This window comes from Clarias gariepinus, chromosome 8, assembly GCF_024256425.1.
Source record: "Clarias gariepinus isolate MV-2021 ecotype Netherlands chromosome 8, CGAR_prim_01v2, whole genome shotgun sequence".
Lineage (NCBI taxonomy): Eukaryota > Metazoa > Chordata > Actinopteri > Siluriformes > Clariidae > Clarias > Clarias gariepinus.
Window position 1 is genome coordinate 4637598 of NC_071107.1, and position 24677 is coordinate 4662274.

The 24677-nt window shown below is 39.8% G+C and overlaps 1 protein-coding gene across 2 annotated transcripts in view; it reads left to right on the top strand.

Moving 5' to 3' along the window:
* The window catches only part of galntl6 (polypeptide N-acetylgalactosaminyltransferase like 6), a 279651-nt gene extending 255904 nt beyond the window's left edge, over positions 1 to 23747 (top strand). For both annotated transcript variants that reach the window (XM_053502156.1, XM_053502157.1), the window contains 3 exons: positions 15175 to 15291; positions 19305 to 19454; positions 22926 to 23747. In XM_053502156.1, the coding sequence (XP_053358131.1) occupies positions 15175 to 15291; positions 19305 to 19454; positions 22926 to 23093 (435 nt within the window). In that variant the 3' untranslated portion in view covers positions 23094 to 23747. The remainder of the gene's footprint in view (positions 1 to 15174; positions 15292 to 19304; positions 19455 to 22925) is intronic.
* The last annotated feature ends 930 nt before the right edge of the window (positions 23748 to 24677 follow it).

The following is a 24677-nucleotide window of genomic DNA, read 5'->3' on the forward strand; positions in this document are numbered from 1 at the left end:
GAAGGGATTTATTTATGGTCATAGTATCTAGTATCACCTAAATAGGAATGTTTTTTTTCTTTTAAATATGAATGTTTTGAATCTGAATGATGTCTAATGGAGTTTTTCCTTGCCCATGTCGTCTCTGGCATGTTCTTTAAGGGTAACCTTGTTATCAATTTATTTATTAGCATTTTTTTTCCTTTACTAAGTGATTTCTGTAAATAGGCTTGATGACAATGTCCGTTAGTAAAAAGGTGTATACAAATAAAATGTAATTTTGGTAAGGAATCTAATATATTAACGCAGTATTTTAGCCTTTCTTATGGATTCATTTCGCTGCATTTTAATGTCACTTTATAACATTCTAGTTTCCTGTGCAGTTTAATATTCTTTCCAAATTTACACACCATCTGTCTGCAAGTGCCTGATTTTAAATCCCTGGTGAGTAAAATAGCAGTGCAAGCAACTATGCAGCTATACACTCTTTGGACTGACAGGTTAATTGATTTGTTTGCAGTTATTTATTTATTAATTTTTTCTCCTGTATGAAGAATAAAAGTCTAAAGATGGTGTTTTTGGTCCGTCAAAGACTATACATTAAAGTACAGAGCTACAAAAACTAAACAGCAAATGGCTTCCACTCCTTTCACATTATAGAGATAGGGACTGACAGATCTGACATGGGCTGGAGCATGTTTCTCTGGTAGGATTATCTTGTTAGTGATGTTTCATCTTCAAATGGAACTAATCTAAATAATGACGCTTACAGATTTTGAGATGTACAAGTACTCTCTCTGAAGCTTTCATCATTATTGCTTTCACTCTTAAATCCCGCGTAAGAAATGCTGTACATTCACATTTCTCCCCCCCCCCCTCCTTATTGCAGTCGCACATCTAATCCTGAGCTGCGCGTGCTATATGAGACAGGCACAGTCACAGGTATATATACTCGTCTGTGTCCCTGGTAATGAGGGATCGAGAAAGACGTAATATGAGCAGATGCTCTCTGATTTATGAGATACACAGCATGCTGAGGTGTAATACATTTTTCAGAGCGGTACAGACACATGGCCGAGAGCTGGCTTAGAGACGTGCTCTTTAATGCTCACTGACATCCGAAATATGCCAACTCTTTTTCCATCACCGATGCCTAGCCTGTAAATACACAGCTGCTGGGTGACTCTTTTTGTGCTGCCGCTCCTAATCCAGGCTGACAGGCTATTCGGCTAATTCATTACCCGCTCTAATGTTACCTGCATAAAGCCGTGGCAGATTGGCGGACCACGGCTCGGCTGGTTCATTCTCCTCTCCGGCTGTAGTGCTTGTTATGCATTCTCGCGTTTCCTTTTTTTTTTTTTGGCGTTTCTGATTGCTGTTTTTTAATCACCTCTCATAGAATAGCCCCTCAACAGGCATCACGTCACAATTAATTTCTTCGGAAGACGACAGCTTCCCTCGCTTGCTTAAATGTGGCGACGATGGTGAATAATAACTTTTAATCGTAATTAATTTCACATCTGATTTAATTGGTCTTGGCACTCGTCATTCATTTTAGTGTTGCTGCTTTTAACCTCAGACGGTCACCGAAGCGCTGGCTCAGAAAGCCATTAAGGACCTCCGGCTCTTCCCAAGCCATTCAGTGACCGCATCACTGCAGGAAACATACAGGGAAAAAAAATTATAAATAATGGCGATCTGACAGGAAATTTATGCACGGTAAATATCTTTCTTCCTGTGGCGGAATGATGGTAATTTGACTTTAAGGCTTCATACGCTGGCTCGGCCCGGACCGGCCATCTGTCACGCTGCCTGATTCATTACACAATAATGCAGCTCGACTGGGCATTTGGAGGGAGAAAAAAAGAAAGAGGATCAATGTGTCAGTGTGTCTCCGTATCTCCTGCAGAGGACAGGAGGTCGTCTCCTCATGCTCTCTCGCATGCTGAGTGGAGCTATTGGTAGACAGGTCAGATATGTGGCTCACTTCCTGTCTCACTCGCACACAGATTATCTCCAGTCAATCCTTCTCCGAAACACTCCAACCACTTAAAAACTGTGCACTCTGCAACATCTCGCCGTCGGACGATTTGACTCTTATCCAGTGAAACATTGTAATGACAGCGACATTATTCCCGTTTTATTGTGATCAAGTGTTCAATTTGTAACACTGACTTTTTCTAATGCTACTGCTGATTTCTTCATTCTGACCGGTCTTGATTAATTTTCCGTAGCAGCGCTCTGAATTAAGTGTATGTTTATTCAATATTAATGGCCTGGTACAGCAGAAACTGCATGCTTTAAAATAAGCGTAATCCTAAATATGGTGAAGAACATGTTTAGAAGGAGTCTCCAGTCTCAGGGCTTGGCAACAGTTGTGTTTTCTGCTATGGGAAAGGTGAAAGTGTTTAAGACAGAGAAGTTTATGCTTTGTGGTTTCTCTGTGACATAAGAAGGTGTATTTTTTTTTTAAAATATTTTATCTAAATACATACAGTCGTGGCCAAAAGTTTTGAGAATTACATAAATATTGGAAATTAGAAAAGTTGCTGCTTAAGTTTTTATAATAGCAATTTGCATATACTCCAGAATGTTATAAAGAGTGATCAGATGAATTGCACAGTCCTTCTTTGCCATGAAAATTAACTTAATCTCAAAAAAACCTTTCCACTGCATTTCATTGCTGTCATTAAAGGACCTGCTGAGATCATTTCAGTAATCGTCTTGAGTGAGAATGTTGACGAGCACAAGGCTGGAGATCATTATGTCAGGCTGATTGGGTTAGAATGGCAGACTTGACATCGCACAGTGAAGACTCAAAGACTTTTGGAAGATGGCCTGGTGTCAAGAAGGGCAGCAAAGAAGCCACTTCTCTCCAAAAAAATACATGAGGGATAGATTGATAATCTGCAGAAAGTATGGTGAATGGACTGCTGAGGACTGGGGCAAAGTCATATTATCCGATGAAGCCTCTTTCCGATTGTTTAGGGCATCTGGAAAAAGGCTTGTCCTGAGAAGAATAGTTGAGCGCTACCATCAGTCTTGTGTCATGCCAACAGTAAAGCGACCTGAGACCATTCATGTGTGGGGTTGCTTCTCATCCAAGGGAGTGGGCTTACTCACAATTTTGCCCAAAAACACAGCCATGAATAAAGAATGGTAACAAAACACCCTCCAATAGCAACTTCTTCCAACAATCCAACAACAGTTTGGTAAAGAACAATGCATTTTCCAGCACGATGGAGCACCATGCCATAGGGCAAAAGTGATAACTAAGTGGCTCGGGGACCAAAACGTTGAAATTTTGGGTTCATGGCCTGGAAACTCCCCAGATCTTAATCCCATTGAGAACTTGTGGTTAATCCTCAAGAGGCGGGTGGACAAACAAAAACCCACTAATTCTGACAAACTCCAAGAAGTGATGATGAAAGAATGGGTTGCTATCAATCAGGATTTGGCCCAGAAGTTGATTGAGAGCCCAGTCGAATTGCAGAGGTCCTGAAAAAGAAGGGGCAACACTGCAAATACTGACTCTTTGCAGAAATGTCATGTAATTGTCGATAAAAGCCTTTGAAACCTATGAAGTGCTTGTAATTGTAATTCGACCATGACTGTAAACTTCAATATGGAGTCGATCCCCCTTTTTCAGCTATAAAAGCTACTCTTCTTGGAAGGCTGTGCACAAGATGTTTCAAGTAGGAATTCCATTCATTCTGTAGAGCATTCATGAAGTCAGACACTGATGTTGGACGAAAAGGCCTGGCTCACAGTCTTTATTCCACTTCATCCCAAAGGTGATCAATAGGGTTGAGGTCACAGGGCTCTGTGCAGGCCAGTCAAGTTCTTCAACACCAACTCATCAAACCATTGTCCTTTATTGTCCTTGCCTTGTGCACTGGGAAACAGTCATTATTGAGTAGAAAAGTGCCGTCCCCGAACTGTGTCCCCAAAGTTGGAAGCAAAGCATTGTCCAAGATGTCTTGGTATAACGCTGAAGCGTTATGATTGTCATTCACTGGGGATCTGATAGAAACACATAAATTAAATCATTAACAGGTTTGGCCAAATACTTTCATACATATAGTGCAGCATACATGAAAACTAGCTCATTTTAGGGACATTCCACTTCTCTATGGTCATTCAAGACATGCCGCTCAAAGTTGCTTTAACTATTTTTAAAAGTACAAGACATGCTCCGGCTGTTAACTTCTGATTTTATTTTGCTTCACCTAAATGTAGAAAAAAGTCAAAAGTCAGTGTGGTGTTTTTTAGAGAAAGTGAGCTATGCAGGAAGAAAAAAATGCAATTAAATCATGTATGTTCTATTCAAGGATTGTTTTAAGAAGTGAGGGAAACCAGGGAACCCAATGGAAACCCCCATAGGCACACTGAAAATCCAAAACTCTGGATCGAACCAGAACACCCGGGGCTATGAGGCTGCATTGTACTATTTTTATTGGATGTGAACATTTACATTCTCTGTTTCTGTGGAATCCTCCAGAATCCCTTCTCTGTGTGTCCGTATTAAAGGATTAGGTTCAGTGATGGGTGTTTTAGGATCACTCACAGAGTATTAATTCAAAGACATCCTGTCCAAAGTTTTTATATTGTGCCTCTAAAAATCTCAAAGAGCCTCTTTTCTGCCTTTTCCACCATAATGAGCTCTAAAGAAGACACTCACCTCAACCCCGACTGTGCAAACAATATCATCTCACTCAAGGCTCCTCGAAGAAGCGATTTCTAAAGAACAAGAAAAGTAAAAGCGTACATTTGACAATAGAAAGAATGACTGATATTAATTACTTCTATCCCACTATCACTTCAAGCAAAAGATTCAGGATGTACAAACGGGTCCAGAAATATTTCGACAGAGACACAGTTTTGTTATTTTTCCCCTTGTACACAATCACAATTCATTTTAAATTTAAATATTGTTGCTTGCGGGCCCAAGTACCCTGTGCCATCGCCACCCAGGTGCAACAGTGGACACATGCATTTAAAAGGCAGATACCAATATCATTATGACATAAGACCCCTTTCGGCTGCTCCCGGCAAGGGGGTCGTCACAGGGGAGTATCCAGTCTGCACAACATCTTGGCACAGGTTTTACGCCGGATGCCCTCCCTGATGCAACCCTTCCATTTTATCCGGGCTTGGGACAGGCACTGCATCCAGGGGCTGGGGGGTTTGGGCACTGGCTGGAAATGGAACCCAGGCCTTCCGCATCTACCACTGAGCCACCAGTGCCCCAAATATTTAGACCTTCAAAAAGCCCCAGATGCTAGAAATAAGCATCACACTATGATGCCATTTAATATAATGTCACAGAAAGTTATTAACCACTTTAAAAAGCATCACCCTATGATGTCACTCAATATGTCACTCAGTATGATGTCACTTAATATGTCACTCAGTATGATGTCACTCAATATATTGATGTGATGTCACTCAATAAATTGTCACAGAGAAAGGTATTAACCACTTTTTGGCATAAGTTTAAGGCATCGTCACTCCTGACCCGTTTCACATTTCAAAAATCTTTCAGCAATTTTGCAACCTCAATGTATTGCGATCACATAGGCCTGACCATAACCCTGACTTCCTGTTGAGTAAAGACCGTGACATGCAATACGGAAGATGTTCAGCTCTAAATGTGTACCAGGTTTCATGTGCATATGTGCATGTGTATGAGTTACGCAGCAAAATCTCATGTAAAACCCTCAGGAATCCTAATGGCAGCAGATTCCAACTTGTCTGCTGATTTTCATGACTTTTTGACCCCCCCAAAACCCAGAATGCTAGAAAAAAATTAAAATCCTTAGAAAAACAAGAGGGCCTTACACACTATGGAGTTGATGTCATAGTGCATAGGGCCTGTAATTAAAGACTTTAAGATTTTAATTAAAGGGTTTTAACAAAAAATATTGCATTAACATTTTACATATTTTTTTATGAAGTCTTTACATTTTTATAGGCTCAAAGTTAATTGTAAAAACAAAGATAATTGGACAAATAAACAATATTGGAATTACTTTTAAAACTTGGATGCAGGTTGCAAAGTCCCATTGGAAGGACTTCTCCAAATGCTGAGGTTCCTCCCTCCTGATTCTTGGCCAGACTTTTACTCCAACTGCTTTCAGCCGCTGCTTATTCATCTATATGGATGGAGAATGAAATGATTCTGCCCTTTATGGACATTTAATTTCTTTGCCTGGGGTTATTGTCGTGGTACATTTTGGTTTGTTATCCATCTGTACTTTACAGCATTATTTTATTTTATCTTATCAGTTTTGCAGCATTTGGCTGAATCTAAGCAGAAAGTGGAGCTCTATACACTTCCGAATCCATCATTATCGATAAACGCCAGGTCTATTGGCCACCATACACACCATACACGAGCTGTAACACTGCCTCCACCATGTTTGATGATAATGTTGAATGCTCTGGACCACATATTTATATTCTAATGAAATAGCTAAGACATGGGCTACAATTTGCTAGGAAACTGCTTATCAGTCAATTGTCTCATTACTTTTGTAGAGGGACTTTGTTAAATATATTGTAGCTATATCATCTTATATATTACACATTATGTAAGAAATCACACATACACACACAATCTATAAGTGTGTTAAATCAATGACACTATGACATTAAAATCATGTGTGTGTGTGTGTGTGTGTGTGTTTATGTCTGCCCTTATGGCAGTAGGTGTTTCGGTTAGCGCAATGCGAGCACTTATTTGTACCCTTGACATCTGAATTTTTTGGTGAGCATTCAAAAGAAAACACTGAGCGATAAAAAGGTTTACAGATGCTGTTTGTTGTGTGTTTTCACAGCAGCCATACGGTTCAAGGTTTAACATACCAGGAGCTTTAAAAGAGGCAATCGCTGAAAGTTGAATAAAAAAAGAATAAATGAAATACAATATATTTTCGAGCAAGCTTACTAGCTGTGCCAATCTCACCCCCAACGGGGTCTTATAGCAAACTGCCTGCATCCAGCAGTAAATTGACCCCTTGTAATAGACGCTTTTGTCGGTACGACAGCGAGGTCAAGGCACGCGTCCAGAATGTGTCACTCATCAGAGGAGGCCACGTAGCAGAGCAGAGCACAGATGGGGACTGATAATGGACAGGAAAATAAATTCAAGCCCTAAATACCAGCTTTTAGGAAGATCGCAGCGAGGCAGAGGGACACGCCGTCCTGGCCTTTGCTTTTGTTTCACTCGGTTTGTTTGGCTCGGAGTTTCCATTACAGGTGTTCATTTCGAAATGTGACACAGCACAAATAGGGAGCAGTGGCATGTGTTGGCAGATAAACTGAGGCACTAATGCTTCCATTTAGCTGCTTCGTGCGAGGGAGTCCGCAATTCCGAGGTAATCAACGCCGTAATAAAAGCTCATTGTCATGGAGATTCAGCATGTCATCACAGTCGCGCAGTAAACCTTCTCGTAAATAGACAAGCAAGATCAGAACATCTTCTGCCTTTCTTTCTTTAAAACGTACATTTTTCACACCCCTGATACACAAATACAATCTGACATGATTGGTGTCTGAACATTTAGTTGTTGTGTACTGGAGCTACAGTATGAGGCCAATGGTACCAATCTACCAAGGGGGGCTACTTACCATCAACACAGAGAATAACAAATAAATTGATTTAAAAATTGATTTGGTCAGCACTCACACCAAGAATAAAATATTCACAGGAAAGATTACGGCAGCAAAAGTCTGATCTAATTCAAAAACGCTCATGCCATAACACCAGTATTTTCCTTCTCTTTCACCGTGACAAGTGAGCGAAGATGGTGTAGCACACACACCTCACACACACCTCACACACAAGCTCATGGCTACTAAAGAAGAAAAAGTGGAAAAGCAGCCCTGGAAATTTAAAAATGCTGCTTGTAGTGTTAAACAATTGAGTAAATACCAAAGAAGTTAACAATCAGGGCGCAGTGAGTCACAGGTAGTCAGGCTTAAAACCCTCCAGTGAAACATTACACGCAAAGTGTAAGTTTATCAAAATCCATTTTCACCCACAAGTGGCAAAATAAAACAGAGAACAAAGCCAGGACTAATTATTTTAGCAGCTGGTGTGCTTTTTCCCCTCACACTGCAAGGGTTTTCTATTTAGTTTTATAATTCGTAGCAGGACACCAATCAACCACCCACAAGAGCAATTAAGCAGCTATTCAATATAGTGTATGAGTATAATAAATATAAGTTGTTTCTTACAAAACTAGAAAACAAAAAAATGTAAATCTCATCTGATTCTTAAACCAGAAAGTTCATCAGAATATGGAATGAACAGAACAGCAGGCGCAAGATGTGATCACCATCAGACGTGGGCAGAAAGGAAAAGGAAGCGTAATTAAAACCTTACAGAGATACCATTGCAAAAATAATTGTTATTATTATAAATTTTTATTTTTTATTATTATTATTATTATTATTATTATTATTATGCTTTACAAAAAAAAATTGCAAACTTTGCCCTATGCACTGATTACAACATCATCTAGTCTCTGCACAAAAATTATTTTTTTTTTGTTAATTAAACAAAAAAAAGTTATGAAAAGAAAAACACAGCAGTTTTTTTTTTTGTCCTTTTTACGGTGGCCAAGAAGTGCAAAACAAAAAAACAAAAACAAAAACAAAATAACAAATTCAAAAAATTTTAGATCAGAATTTATTTAGTTTTTGGTTTTATTATTTTGTTTTTACTTTTCTTATTTAGTTTTTGTATTTATTTAGTTTTTGGTTTTGGTTTTTATTTTTAATTTTTTAATTTGTTATTTTGCTTTCAGCTTTGTTATTAGTGGTACTTGAAAAGCATCATTATTATTATCAGGGACAAACTGACCATTTTGATTCATACAAATTCACATTTCATACAAACTTAAATAATTCTTTTGACTATGTAAAGCTGCTTTGCGGCAATGAAAATTGCTAAAAGCGCTATACAAATAAAATTGAATTGAATTGAATTGAATTATCTCACAGGCTTATTTTTGTATTGCACTTTTCGGCCACGGTACAGTTCTGGGCCCGGTTTCCCGATCACGCTTAGGGCGCTAAGAAGATTTTTAAGATATATCCTGCGTAAGTTTATTACTTTTCTATGTGTGTTCCCTGAACTGTCCCTTAGGAGTCTTCTTAAGTCGCTGCCTCTTACGTCTGACGTTACAAGGCGCTGTCTACAGTGAAGGTCCTGAATTAGCTGACATCGGTTGCTCCGGAATCGATCTTTCACTCCTTTTGCATGACAGCGTTAAGAAAGACGGCACTTTTAATGCAAATTAAACATAGCACAAAATTCTTCCAATAACGCCATAAATGCCATAATAGACAAATATATAAATTAAATTACCAAACTGTCACTAATATTTTTATGTAGCCTGTAGTGGCGGTGAAACAAACCAGGTATACAATCATAGTTGATTGACAGTCCGCTGCGGTTACTTATGTGAAACGCACTCTTGATTGCCATTGGTTGAAACTTTCAATAAAAGCAAGCACACACAGCCATGGCTATTGCCACCGTAACTGCGTAAGACCTGTGAGGCTTCATGTGCAATCCTCCTACGGACTTGTGCAGACACCAAAAGCGTTGCTTTCAGAGTCTAATTGCACGCTGCGAATTTGTGTGACATTGAAGGCTCTCTCAGCCTGAGTCTGTGGGTTAGATACTGATGTGAAGAGGTACGTTCTGAGGGGGTATCCACTGTCCCCAAGGAACATGCTCTGACCAAATTCAGCTCTTTCTGCTTGCTCATCCACGGCAGAGTCGTCCCAGACAAAACTGTCATGGGTGGACAATGCAAGCGCAGGTCTGATCAGGTCCAGAAGCTCCATAATCTGTTGCCTTGGAAGGCGAAACTGTTTTAAAATAGCCACCTCAGGCAAAATATGAAAAATGCTGAAGGTTTGCCTAATGAAAAAAATTTACATGAACCACACGGCTCCGCGGACGGCGACGTCTTCGGTTTAGTACAACAACACACTGTATCGCTGCCATACCTGTTGCTTTCTGGACGCCACCATAATTACCTATTTTTACGATCTTAGCCACTTAGAGCCAAATTGTTCACCACCTGTTCAATATTAAAAGTGATTGCCAATTTTAATGCATTAGTCACATTAGAAAATAGGCTAATTGAAGTCACTCTTGATATCAAATAAAATACAATTCTTAAACAGGCCAACAGTATATTCCATTATTAATAATACGACTTTGATAACGTGCCATAATGTGCTTGCATACACCGCTGATTTATAAAGACTGCTGCTCGGTAGCAGCGACTAGCTTCTTGAGCTAAATCTACGCTAAGAATGAGTTAAGCTTGGTCCAGACCAAGCTTACGAACGTGTGACTTATCTAAGAGATACTTAGAGTACGAACGTTTCGGGAATCGCACCATAACGTTAAGAGAGAGGTTAAGGTACAACTTAAGAACTACTTAGTGATAAGAAGCTTTCGGAAACCGGGCTCTAATTTTTAAACGTTCGTACATTAATATCTCAGCAAAAATTATTTCATCTTACTGAAAAATATCTGTAGGCCAGAAAAGAGATCAGCATATTATGTAAAAGAAAAGACCACATTTTAGACAAAAAAATAAAAAAATTTAAAATTAAAGAAAGAAAGAACGTTTCTGGGTTTTGCTGAATTAAAATAAAATCCTCAGAGGGACTGAGGCTGGTTCTACAGGATGTTCAGTAAAACTAAGCAGCTCGTTTCCTTATTTTAACTTGTGATTTATATGCTTCATTTATATGCTTCTTATATATCTTTTAACTATTTTGTAGTTCTTATTCAGTTCTTACATCACCTCTAAATGTCAGTATATGTACAGTATATATGTACAGTAGATGATCTGTCTTTATGCAACAGTTCTACCTGAGACTATAGTTTAAGCAAAGAGTCATCCCACCAATTATTAATGTTGTTTCATTTATTACTGTTTCCTTCTTGTTATAGTATTTTTTTAAGACATGCTTGCTCTATAGCAGTTATTTGCACAGTACTGTATGTACATATCATTTTACACTAAATGTTTTTGCTTAAGCATTAATTGCACTGTTCATTAACTTGCAGGTGATTCTTGTGGATTTGTCAGATATATTTATTTTATTTTTTATTATTTGGGATTTTTTTCCCCGATATTCTTCCTAATTTAGTCGTGGCCAATTCCTCCCTGTCACTAGGGGGCTCCCACATTAAGGCTCCCACTACCATTCAGCCGGGAGGGCCGAAGACTATCACGTGTTTCCTCCAAACCGCGTGACGCCAGCCAACCGCATCTTTTCGAACTGCTTGCTCACCTACCATTAGGTGCGGAGTAAAACACTCGGAGGAAAGCGCTAGCCGCTCCTTGCGTGTGCGCGAGCTCACAGACGCCCCTGATTGGCTTTAGAGCCGTGATTAATGTGGGAGCACAAAGTACCTCTCAACCCTCCCCTGTGAGAGAGCTCAGCCAATCAGCTCCTTCTAGACCTCCGGCTGTGAGAGGTAACAGCATCACCCGGGGATCGAACCAGCGATCTCCGGATAATAGGGCGAGCACTTTACCACTGCGCCATTTGGAGGCCCGATTTGACAGATTTTACCATTCGCAACTTGCCACAGTTATCAAGAAAGGTTTAGCGTAAAAATCTTAAAGTTTACTTTACCAGCGATAGCATCCTGGTACTGAAAACTCCTCCCTGTCAGGGGGCACTGAGCCACTACGGCTGGCATGCTTACAGAAACATATGGCGGAGGTAGCTCTGGAACTGGAAATATTTTGTGTATATTTTTCTTACACACACACACACACAAACACAGGTAAGCAAAGATTAAAATGTGCGACTGCCCGCTGGTCATCATGATTTATACTGTACATTTGTAGCTAACTGCAAACAAAATTGTGAAAGTGGGAACTGAGCTTAAGACATAGATTTTTAGCAAAATCATTGAATTGTTACAGGACTGTGTGAATGGCTCAAAGTAAAAACATTACAGTTAGTGTGCAGGTATTGTCTCAGGGTTGGATTGTGAGTGACTTTTCTTTGAGCTCTGCTTCTCCCATGGCTGTCTGCCCAGTGTGTGTGTATGTGTGTGTGTGTGTTTGTGTGTGTGTGTGTGTGAGTGTGTGTAGCAGCTCTAGTGTTCATTCATTATTGCGCTCCTCGTCTACTCTGGCCAGCACACCGGAATGTCTTAACAAGAATTAGGCAAATGAGATAGCCAATCAAAAAGGCATGAAAATAGGAAAAGGAAATGATGGGGAAAGTGCACACTCAGCCTCAAGGTAATGACTGGAGGTTTCTGCAGTCTGATTCACCGTGAGTCATTATTTAAATGACTCAGAGTTCTGAGTGTTTGGAGTGTATTGAATGCCGGGGTCATAGAAGTCAAACTCACAGCCTGTATACTGAACCGACTGCGCATACTGTATATGCTGTTGGTATTTTTATCCATGTTTTAAATAAAGATGTTTTAAATGAGAATTTCTTGGTTTGTGGAGCAGTACTGTATATCACACACTGTGGAGTGATGATTAAACTTCACGGGGTGTTCATAGCACTGAAAACTTTTCATCCATAACCTAAAATTACACACAAGAAGTGGAATTCCTATTCATACCGTCTAAGGCGCCAGACTCAAGGTTCAGACCTTCCCCTGAGACGAGGATTCTGGAGGCCTGGGTTTGAATCCCACTTCTTCTGGAATCTTATTCAGACACAGGCATACCACAGCAACAGACAAACCAGCTTAATTTAGCCGAGCCCATGTCTACCGCTATGCTATTCAATAGGTAATAAATAACCTACTCTTCGAACACTTTTAAACATATAGAAAATGTTGTTGTTGTTCTTTCAAGTGCTCCTGGCAAGATCAAAGCCACATCAAACCATCTGATCCACACACAAGCTCGGCACAGAATTTACGCTGAATGCCCTTCCTGACACAACCCTCCTATTTTATCCAGGCATGGCCCTGCGCTGTGTCCAATAGCTGGGGTTTGAGCACTGTCTGGGAATCAAACCCAGGCCTTCCGCATGGTGGGTGAGAAACCTACCACTGATCCACCAATGCCCTAAATTATACATGTTTGTCTGGGAAATCCCATCATCCTAACGTCCGCGTTACACTGGGATGAAGACCATGAAGTTCCCACTGTGTGCTAAAAAAATACAGGGTGAAAATGCCACTTAAAAAAATATATATTATTAAGTTCATACTACTTCCTGGCCATGTCCCATCAGGGTCTCAATGCGTCTATCATGCTGTCATGATTTTCCTCTCACACACGTGTTCATGCACTCACAGGTCCAGTGAGATCGTGCCGAGTTATTAGCTCACTTCATTCGCTTACTATATTGTCATTTCGTCCGGTGAGATGGTTTAATCACGACCCATGCAGTGCTTTTCATCATTTCATCAAAAAATGTTTTGGCCAAAATCAGTTTCTCTGATGATAACATCCTTTTTTTTAACACATCAATTTTACGAAATGATGTATTTCACTAAAATGATATGGTTTATTTCACTTTGAAACCCTGCCTCGTCTTTCCTTTTTTACATATCATGTTGTCGGCGAAACAAACACAGAGGTCCAGTCTACTTAGAGACGTAAGCCCTCGTAATCAAATCGCAGCTGGTAAAATATCTACTAATGGGAAACATTTCGATTGCCATTAATGTACTTCTGAATGGGAGTTGGATAAAGAGAAAGCTATTTCTGTGCAGAAACATTTTCAGAAGAGTCTAGTAGAAAATGAGATGATGTGAAGGCTTTTCCCAGGCCACCACACAAACGCATTGATTAGCATGCTTAATAATTGGCTTGAATGAATTAGCCCAATTTAGACTTATTTTTTCGCACAGAGCACTGGGCTCTAGAGCTCATACGCTCATTACAGCGAGTGCTCATCAGCAGCGTGGGCAGCACTTCAGTCTGCATTAAAGATCCGCGTTCCGTATGGGTAATCATGTGCGAGGGGGAAATTAAAGTAGCTCACCTGCAAGCAGAGGTATTGATCATACACGTACAACACACACTGATCTAGGGTTTTATCTAGACACATCTGTCACATCTGTCTTCATATATGATGCCTGAAATGTGTGATGGAAGATAGATAGATAGATAGATAGATGAATAGATAGATAGATGGATGGATGGATGGATGGATGGATGGATGGATGGATGGATTAAAGAATGGATGGATTAAAGAATGGATGGATTAAATAACAGGTAGATGATGGCTTAGATAGGCAGGAAATATATATGTAGATACTTTAAATTGCTAATAAAATGTTGATGGATGGATGGATGGATGGAAGGATGGATTAAATTTGTAGACAGACATATAAATAGGAAGACAAACGAAGAGATCATCTATAAACAAACTTGTAAGCCAGATAGCTAGATACATACAAATAAATTGCTTATAATTGTAGATGGATGGATCTTTAGTTTGTCGGGAAACCTTCTGTCTTCCCAATCACTACGTTTTTGTTTGTTTGTTTGTTTGTTTTTGTTTTTTCCCTCTTCTCCCTGCTTTCCCATGCAGGTTTTGCTGAAAGTGGGAGCCATGATGCACTTACTCTTTTATTTTTGAGTGAAATTAAGCAAAGAGAATCTAAAAACATGCGAGGGCTGATATTCAGTCACGTGATGCAGAAACACAGGTTATACAGTGCACATCTGGAATATAATAAGGCGTTGTGATTGCCTACCGAAGTGAAACTGGTACAGGAGAAGGCTGACAGTGCTGTAAACCGAATTTTGTAATGTTTTCAATATTTTGTTCATTGTTCCAGTTTTCTGCCACTGCTTTTACTCATGACAACATCACAATCAAATGTAGTTTGCAATATTTTATTAAATCTCAAACAACATGTTATTGATACAAAATTGATACATATTTAAGTACGATACATATTTAAATAACCAGAATTACAATTGCGGATTTAATTGTATTTATCCGTTGGATTTCACCCTGATGTAACCAAAAACGCACTTAATATTCTGTGCATTAAAAAAAACTTCAAGCTTTATTCAAAAAAATGTATACGTTTTTCCTCAAAAGAAAAAAAGATGAAATAATTATGTTTTGTTATCAAAGCAATGAATTATTCTGATGCGTGTAAAAAGTCTCCCATCTTTTTGTACGTGTGTTTGTGTGTGTCTGTGTGTCCAGATCCGCAGCGCAGCGTCAGGGTTGTGTATTGACACCAAACACGGCTCGACGGGAGCAGAGCTCCGTTTAGACAGCTGCCTGAAGGAGGGAGCCGAGAGAACCTGGGCGCACGAACAGGTGACGCAGCACTTCTCATTCAGACAGTCCATCTATCAGCAAACACCTTGTTAACACAGTGTTACTGCTGAATCATGAATCCCCAGGTCTCTAGCCTAAACACTCTGTTACTGCTGAATCCTGACTTTTCAGCCCTGTAGCCCAAACACTGCGTTCCTACTGAAACTGTGCAGCTCAAACACAGCAGCAGCTTAAACAAGCCCGCTGTTATAGTAGCTCATTATACCTTATCCTTACACAGAAAGCTTAAAAGCTGCCATTAAGAGCAGAACTCGGAAACAAGGACCTAATCTCCAGTATAGCAGCCACTTAATTCTGCAGCTCTGAAGCCCTGGCTGTGATATAAGGACCCTCATTAAGTGGAAGAGCTGTGTTAGATTAGGATTAGATCTAAACGCTGTAGGTTGGTGGCTGTCCAGGAGCAAAACTCATTTGCACCTGATTAGAATAAGAATGAGAATTGTTTTCTTGTATGATTTCAGAACGGTTATGCTTTGGAAATGAGTGCAAGACGTACAGGAGAATATCAGAGTGAGGTACAAGAGAATGCAAGTTAAATAACAGTGTTATTAAATAAAAAGAGAAAAAAAAATCGTATTTATACAGCAGTTAGTTCCGACCAAGTAATCTGTTTGGACGAGATGCTTTCTGTGATAATAGACCGTAAAAGCACTGGGACGTTTAACTATAAGCATCATGCCGCATCACAGGTTTTCTAATGATGGTTAATTACACTAACTGGCGGTCACAGCAGGGGTGAAGGTAGGTCTATACAATCTGCAGTACTAAAGAGAGCAGCTGCCTGCCAAAATCCACATTCAAATCCAGTTTCAGCAAGAACACACCTCTAATAATGTTATGTCAATCTAAACAACAGTCTGAACAGTTCTGAATTGCCTCCATGTTGTTTTATTTATTCCTAAGGCGAGCTAGAAAGCTAACTAGATTCTAACACAAGGCTAAAGGACAAGGCTTATCCCTCTCCAACCCCTGATCAAGGGCACTACTTGGTGTGTGTGACAATGGATTGTACACCCTACATAGTGCGGTAGCTTCCTTTTAATGCTATTTGGGATTTAACCCATGTTAAAATATATTTAATTAATGGTGTTTGAGGAACTGTTGTGTAAAAGTGATATCACACTCGAGGTCTTGTTGTCAACTCCTCTATGCTGAAGACTTTGCCATGTCAGGGAACAAAGTTACAGCTTTACAGATACATTCAAGCTTCTGTGATTGGGTGGTCACTGTAGAAACGATAACAAGTGATGATAAGAGTGAATGTTAAAGCTGTTAAAGAAAATATATCTTTATATATTTATCAGATTTCAATCAACCGGCTTTTAACTTCGAATATACTGTAGAACACAATGTCATGTCCCGTTTATGTATGAAAATGATTCCTCATGCTCCCAGAACCACTCTTTCACACTTTGAGTCCTGAATTAATGCCTTGCCATCAGGGAAGAAAAACTCCATAGATGTGATAACTTCATTACGTTTTATTGCCACATAACGACGCGAAGCCTTGACCTGAGCAACTGAGCAACTGCAGCGACCCCAGATCCCAACATTGCCTCCAGAGGCTTGTACATTGGCCGCAGTGCATGATGTTCGCTTTATGCACTTCACTTCTTACCCTGACACGCCCATTGCTTTGGAATAGACTCATCATCCACATGACCTTTTTCCATCGCCGCAAAGTCAAATCTTTATGCTTCCTAGCAAACTGATCACATCGGTTATGGTTCAACAATATCTTTCCAGGTTTTAATAATGAATTGAAGAGTCCTTAACTTATTCTTACTTAATTTTAGACTTGATGCAGACGAATAATTTGACCGTTCTGAAACAGTGACTTTTTTTTGGCCAGGCAGATTTTTTTTTTTTTATTATCTTACATGAAATAAATATAAATATCTCCACAGTATATTTACAATATTTTTATTTAATATTATTTCCACTATTATTACAGTGAGCTCATTGTGAGTATATATAATGGAGTTTGGTCCACAGCAATAATGGGTTAAACAAGGTAGATACTGAGACACTGGAGGAAAAAAAACCTGAATGATGGATTTAGCAAAGATATACAGTAAAATCTATCTATCTATATATATATAAAATATATAAATATTGTAACAGTTACTAGTAGTTAACAAACATGCCAAGACTGAAGAATCATGCAACTTGTAATATTTTTAATGGCATGTTTAGCGTAGGTTATGTGCAGCCTGTATCTCACACAAGGACATGCCAAGTTTTAATGGCAATAGACAGACTGTCAAGAAACTCTGAGTTTATTAACATGAAGTGTTTCTTCCAACTTGCAGCAAAAAGAACCTTGGCCCATATATTTTTGTCCTGAAGTGAATATAGAGCATTTAATAGAAGGCACCGAGACACTGGAGTGAATATTCACTTACTAGAGAGTGCATGATGAAATACATCATGACACAAACAATCAGAACATGACAAATTATTCAGCAACCTGAAACCTCAAAATGTTTAAAAACCTAAAAATAAATAGATCATCACACTTCAGGGAAAAGTGGCCAATAACTGATTCGCTGAGCTTTTTTATAATCAAGTTTTGCATATTATGTTTTCACTGACATTAGTCAGATCACACACCTAAACAAAGGAACAATGTGCCCTGTGATGCGTTCTCCTACAGTTTATCCAATGGTTCAGCTATTGCATTCACGTGGTCTTCAAGCACAGAGCGGTTGTGATATACCCTTTTTTTTTAGTACAGCAGCATCAACCCAAATGCTAAGACTTACAAGGTGTTATCTCACTACCGTGCTACTGAAATCCTCTGTCCTGGTCATCGTTCATCTTTCCTAGCGTGAAATTATGAAGAAGTTGGAATGAAATAAACCACGAATGAATTTGGATTTGATTGTTTAGACCGAGCTAGAATTCCCGACCCGAATCTGATTCAGGAACATATTTAGAGAAGGCCCCAAAAAAATCTGATTCAGGTGATTTGTGCTGTCCACAAATACGAGGGAAGGAATCAGATTTGGGCCTCTTTTGTGTGTGAAAGTTGTTTTGTATTAAATTAACCTCTAATGAGAACTGTCTACATATCAAAATAATGAGCACATGGCAGTCGAGATGTAGAAATTGATGGCAGGAGTCTAAGACTCGTACACATTTACAGTAGAACATACGCCTGAAAATACAACACGTATGTAAAACTAATTGAGCTGCCTACCAGACACATCCAGACATTGTATTGAAATAATGTGAACTAAAGCACTCTGTATACTGTATATAATAAGTGTATTTCAGATGTGAGCTCTAGATTAATCCTGTACAGGCGTATTTTCCAAACTATGGGCTACAGCACTCTAGAGGGCCGTAATGGTACTGCAATTAATCAGTGGGAGACCATTAACAATAATTAAATTAACAATTTTTATTTTCAGTTTTGTAATTAAGTTTATAATTACCATGAAATAATTATAATTACTTTTTTTAAAATGTACATTTTTAATCAGAACTAATAAAAACCACAGGGACCTATTATGCAAAATTCGCTTTTTATTTTTTTAGTCACGCTTAGACATCCAGGAGGTTCTCCAGTGTGCATGTACAAACAGAAAAATAGGAGGCAAAAAAGATCTCTGCTTTATGGCCTTTTTTTTTTCACTGGTGAGGGCTTAAACAACCTGGCCAGATTTTTTTATTCTTCCCCCTCTTGTGACCTCGTTTAAGATAAGAAGAGCCCCTCTCCTGGGTTATTGCTAAGTAGCTCAACATTAATCTCATTTAGCTGTGTTGATTTGTTAAAGAAACAGTCGAACATGGAACCTTTAAAAAAGTGTTCTTCTTTTATCTTAGTCTTGTGTTGATCAGTGATGAGATTAAACAACCTGGCCAGATTTTTTTATTCTTCCCCCCTTTTGTGACCTCGTAGGTTTGGCCGCGTCACAGGAGATTTTTTTTTTCGTCCAGATTTCACGAGTATTCAGGTGTGTATATTTTCTGGCTCTCGTCTTTAGATCTTCACCTTCGGCTGGAGGGAGGACATCAGGCCCGGGGACCCGCTGCACACCAGGAAGTTGTGTTTTGACTCCATCTCTCAAAACAGCCCTGTGACTCTGTACGACTGCCACGGCATGAAGGGCAACCAGCACTGGAGCTACCGCAGGGTAACACACTGGCACACATAACCTGTTAATGCATGCTCCAGTTATAGACACTGGAATTAAAGAACAAAAAAAAAGTGGATAAAACAGCCTGTGAATATGAGGGGTCAAAGTGGGACTATTAAGGGTAAAAACTCCCTTTATTTCTCTATATAATCCCCTGCTACACTAAGGCGCTTATTACAGTGTTCCACTAGTGCTTGGACATCATCAAGGTAGAACGTTTTCTCAGTATACCAGAGCCATGAGCGGACTGCCGACTAATCGCTGGCCTCCCAGGAACTCCTTTAACGGCCCAAACATGTGGAAGTGTCTTGTAGTGAGGTCAGGACTGTACTGGGGATGTGGAAATAACTTCCAGCTGAGTTCCTGTAATGTGCAAGTGGTGTTGGCAAAAAGATGCGTCTCATCCGTAAGTTGGCGACAAGTTTTCTGTCAATTTTTAAGGATTAGGCGTTCCCCTCGCTGATTGTTCACTTCACGGACACACGTTTGTATCATTCAAATGTTTTACTGCAGCTAAGAGGCTCATCACCGCATTGTGCTTGACATCTTCTGTAAAATCACCAAAAACTTCATCACGACCTGAACATCCCTCATATTATTGAGATCTCAAAAATATTTGATGGGACATTAAGATCATCACCAGGTGTGTTAACACACGTTTTTCCTGAGAGCGAGTACATTTTGTACTATTATAAACTGCATGGAAGAAAAATAGAATCTGCTAAAGTGAACATCAGTTTAGAGCCGCTGTGAAGCAAATAGAGAACAGGAATAACTTGTTTTGTGGGTGTCATGCAACAAATGCATAAAATGGGTTCGTCAAAAACAAGATAGTGGCTTAAAACTTTGAGGTATGCTCTTATAGGAAATGAATTAATTTCCGCATTGTAGCTGTAACATTGTCATCATGTTAAGTCATTATTGATTATTTTCCTATAACAGCGTGACCACCCGTGTAAACATGATACATGTTAATACACTCACTAATACACTTCTGTACAGAGCAGAGTTCAGCCATAATAAACCTTCAGTAGTTTTTTAAGCTTAAGTTTTTAAGCAACAAACTCACACACACATTTGTTTTTTATTGATTAACTTTATATAACTCCGGAGTTAGGTAAGAATGGATTTTTTTTTTTTTTTTTTGTAATAAAGACACTATTGAGTCTCTCCTGAGAAACGAGTGAATATCAACACGGAAAAAAAAAAAGAAAAAAAGAAATCCTGAGCTATGTAATGCTGGACTGTAATTACATTTCCCATTCCCGCTTCACAGAGGTGCATTAACCGGGTGCATTAAGGGGTAGAAAGATAAATAACGTACCCCAGTGATCTAGTTTTTACAGCGCGCGCAGCGCTACAGTGTACAGTTTTTTTTTATGTGAAATATGCGTGGCTCTGTAATGCCAAGCTCTTTGTGGCAGTGCTGCAGGCTTGGAGCAGGAGCAGGTGGATGCTTTATTACGAGGAACCCGCTGCAGCCGTGCTCTCTGCCCCGAGCGCACATTACAGCTCGGCCATAAATGATGGAGGCTGATGCCGTGGTCGTGTTCCTCCAGCCTCCCAGCCAGATAATATGAGCGAACAGTCAGCTATTTCCTCTCTCAGAGGGCATAAAGGGTCCGACGAGAGAAATCACCGTCACTGTAGGATAGGTCAATGACGGCACCACACAAAGGCAATATGCACTTGAAAGGACAGAGGTTGGAGGCTGGCGGCGGAGGAGCCCGAGGCACACGGAGCAATAAATCAGCCGGGAGAGAAGAGAAGAGAGCGTGCCTCGAGGCGTCTTCCTCGCCTACTTCTCCTTCCTCTGTCTGAGTTTTATATTCTCACTTCCTTACATGTATATACACACACACACACACACAGAATACTTAGTGTGGGCTTTGGTTTGTCTCTTCTCTCTCTCTCTCGCTCTTTCTCACTATATATACTGTCTTAACTTGAATGCCACTTGTATCCTCAAGTCAAGTGTTAATTCTTAAAATTTTTTAAGACAAATTATATATAACAAGAGCTGTCCCGAAAGTAATGCAAAAGTCAGCATGACTTCTTTTAGGTCGTTTTCAAATCGCACACGTTTGTAGAGTAACTCTTCCTCCGTACAAAGGTTACACTCTGCCTGGCACATTTCACTCCGTCACCTTTAGCTTTGATTACAGCACACACTGGTGGTGGTCAGTTCATGTGTGAAAATGATTCCTCATGCTCGTAGAAACACACTCTCACAATCAGAGTCCTGGAATATGGCTGTACCATCAGAGGAAAAAAGAATAAATAAATATCATACAGTACATTCAGGTCGTCTAGACCTGAGCACCTGAAGCCACCCCAGATCATCACACTGCCTCCACAGTGGACACAATGCATGATGGGTGCATCGCTTCATGTGCTTCCCTTCTCAACCCTGATGCACACATCACTCTGGACTCATCAACCACATGACCTTTTTCCAAACCGAAAGATTTTTACTGAAACTATTTCACTAACAAGTGGTTTTCTTATGGACACACAGCTGTTAGTCCCAATCCTGCCATTTCTCATCATTGTGAGTTGTGTGTGGATGGAAATGTTCTTGCTTTCACACACATCTGATTATACTGTTGATACTGTTTTCTTTGCTTGGTGCAGCCCAATAATTTGACCCTTTGGAAATGGTGATCATTTTTGGTCAGGTAGTGTATTACTCAGCATAACCAACCATCATAAGACATGCATTTACACCAAATTCCTCTTTTAAAATCCCCCCTTCGTCGCAACTGTGCTACGGCGATGACACACTCGACAAGAGCGATGAGCGCAGACGGCCGACGAAGTCTAACGAAGGGGAAAACAGGCAGTAGGAGACCATCGACTGCGACACAGGAGATTTTTCAAAGTGGAATCGAGAGTTGAGTTCAGTGACGGTGCAAAAGCACGGTTTAACAAATTACGTCACGAGCAAAGTCAAGACTTTCAGCTTAAATTCAAGGGGTTTAACAAAAAGTGTGGCATTAACCCTTTAGGAAGTACAGCCACTTTTATACACACACACACACCTCTTTCCATTTTGGAGGCTCATAAATAATGGAACGAACTAACACTGTCACAAACAATTGCTGCTGCTTGTCGAACGCTTGTTCCATTATTTATGAGCCTCCAAAATGTGTGTATTTAAACGGCCCTAGGGTACTGATGCTTTCACTTAGTTTTTTCACAAGGTTGATTTCTAAGCTTCCAACCTCAAACCATGAAATGAAGTAAAGCAGGAATTTAAAAAAAAAAAAAAAAAGTTTTGGCGCCTCTGGTCTATCCCTGTAATCTGGCTGAAGGGAAACGAGAGATAAGGGCAGGATTAAACCCCTCAACCGTGCTTACTCTTTACTTATGATTATGAATGTATTTAGCATATCTGGGGTTTTTATTATTATTATTATTATTATTATTTATTAAATTTCCCCTCTATGTGTCCTCTTGTGTTTGCAGGATAAGTCTCTTTACCACCCAGTGAGCAGCGGTTGCATGGACTGCAGCCCGGCTGATAAGCGGATTTTCATGAACAAGTGCAATCCCGCGTCTGCGACACAGCAGTGGCTCTTCCAGAGAGTCAACATCACCATTCTGGACAAAATCAACAGCGCCACCACTTCCTAGGACATTTGGAAAAGCAGCCAGCCAGTGGACCGGCTCCCAGAATCCTTAGCGAGGGGGGGTAGATTTACCCCCCTCCTCCCAAAAGCCCACACAAGTGCAGGAGCAGGCGAGGGAGGGGGCGGCGAGCGAGCCAGGGAATTGGGATTGGGCCGAACCTGGAAGACTGATGCGACACTCAGATGGCTTGCAGGTCAAGGAGAACCTGTTCACAGCCAACCTCTCTCAAAATCTCTCTCTCTCTCGTTGTTTTTCATTTCAACTTGGCCCCGGTCACACTGAACTACAGTGCTCCGTTTAAATATCGTTCCTCCTCGCTCTATCGATACGGCATGGTGGATTTGTACTATACTGGAGACCAGAAGTGACGTTTCAGCATAACTACGTGGTTCCGAGGAGCTTTGTTCGAACTGTATATTTATTTCTATTTATTTGGTCGTATTTTTTGCAAGGATAAATTATTATGTGTGTAATTGACTTTTGTTTTACCTCTGACAAGGGTATGGCTAGAAATCAGATTTGCCCCAAGGAGATGGAGACGGGATTAAATGTATTTCCTTTTTTTTTTTTTCCACAGAGAATCATACCCTTCCTGCCCCAGTTCCTACCGTCTAAATTCTAAATAAAGCAAAAAAAAGAAATAAAGGTGAAAACGTGTGCGTAGTTATACTCATTCACTCAGACGTCTGGTAATTAGTTCTGATTACTATGCAGAGAAATAGGTTTTTGAAAATGTTATTTTGTACTGTCTATATAACGTTAATAAACAGTGTATTAGAGATATGTTGAAAAAAAAAAAAAGCTCAATAGATATGACATTTGATCCTTGCTGATGTTTTGTATACCGGCCCTTGTGTGCATTTACACAAACATGGTTTCTTCTATAACTTAAGAATGTTCTGTTCATGTTTTTTACACAATAAGTATAATCCCCATAATATTCAAGGAAATTCCTCTGTTATTATGGTAAGAATAAGCTTTCTAACCTTCTTCAAAAGTAAAGATTTGTCTCCCTCTGCTGGTCATTTCACCACAGTACACCCAATCTTATTTCCTCTTTCACAGGTAGGTGCAAAAAACATTGATTTCCTTTTTTTTAACATTTCACATTCAAATTTCTAAAAAAAAAAAAAAGAAGAAAAAAATTCTAATAACTAATGCAGCTTTGTCTTAGCCGCAGCTGTTGGTTTTGATGATCCTATGAGTCTATTTACAACAAGCAGAGCCTGAAGGCTTCATGGTTTTAGAGTCATAGACACCCCAGTATGTGTACATTCATCCCCTAAATTCATAGCCGGTGTCTGCTGAAAACCCTGAAAGCTGCTCTGGAGTCTGGATCTGATTCAGGTGTGTGTTTGTGTGTGTGTGTGTGTGTGTGTGTGTGTGTGTATGTGTGTGTGTGTTCTGAGGAAGGACAACATCAACAGGATCAAGTCTAAATCCGGGATGGAGCACCTGATCAGGATCTTCCCTTCATAGCTACAAAGCACTGATCTCGCTAAAGCATTTTGGATGTTTTTTGGCTAAAAGAAATATTGCACTGTGTTTTGTTCCATTTTCTTTTTTGTGTTTTTTTTTTTTTTTTTG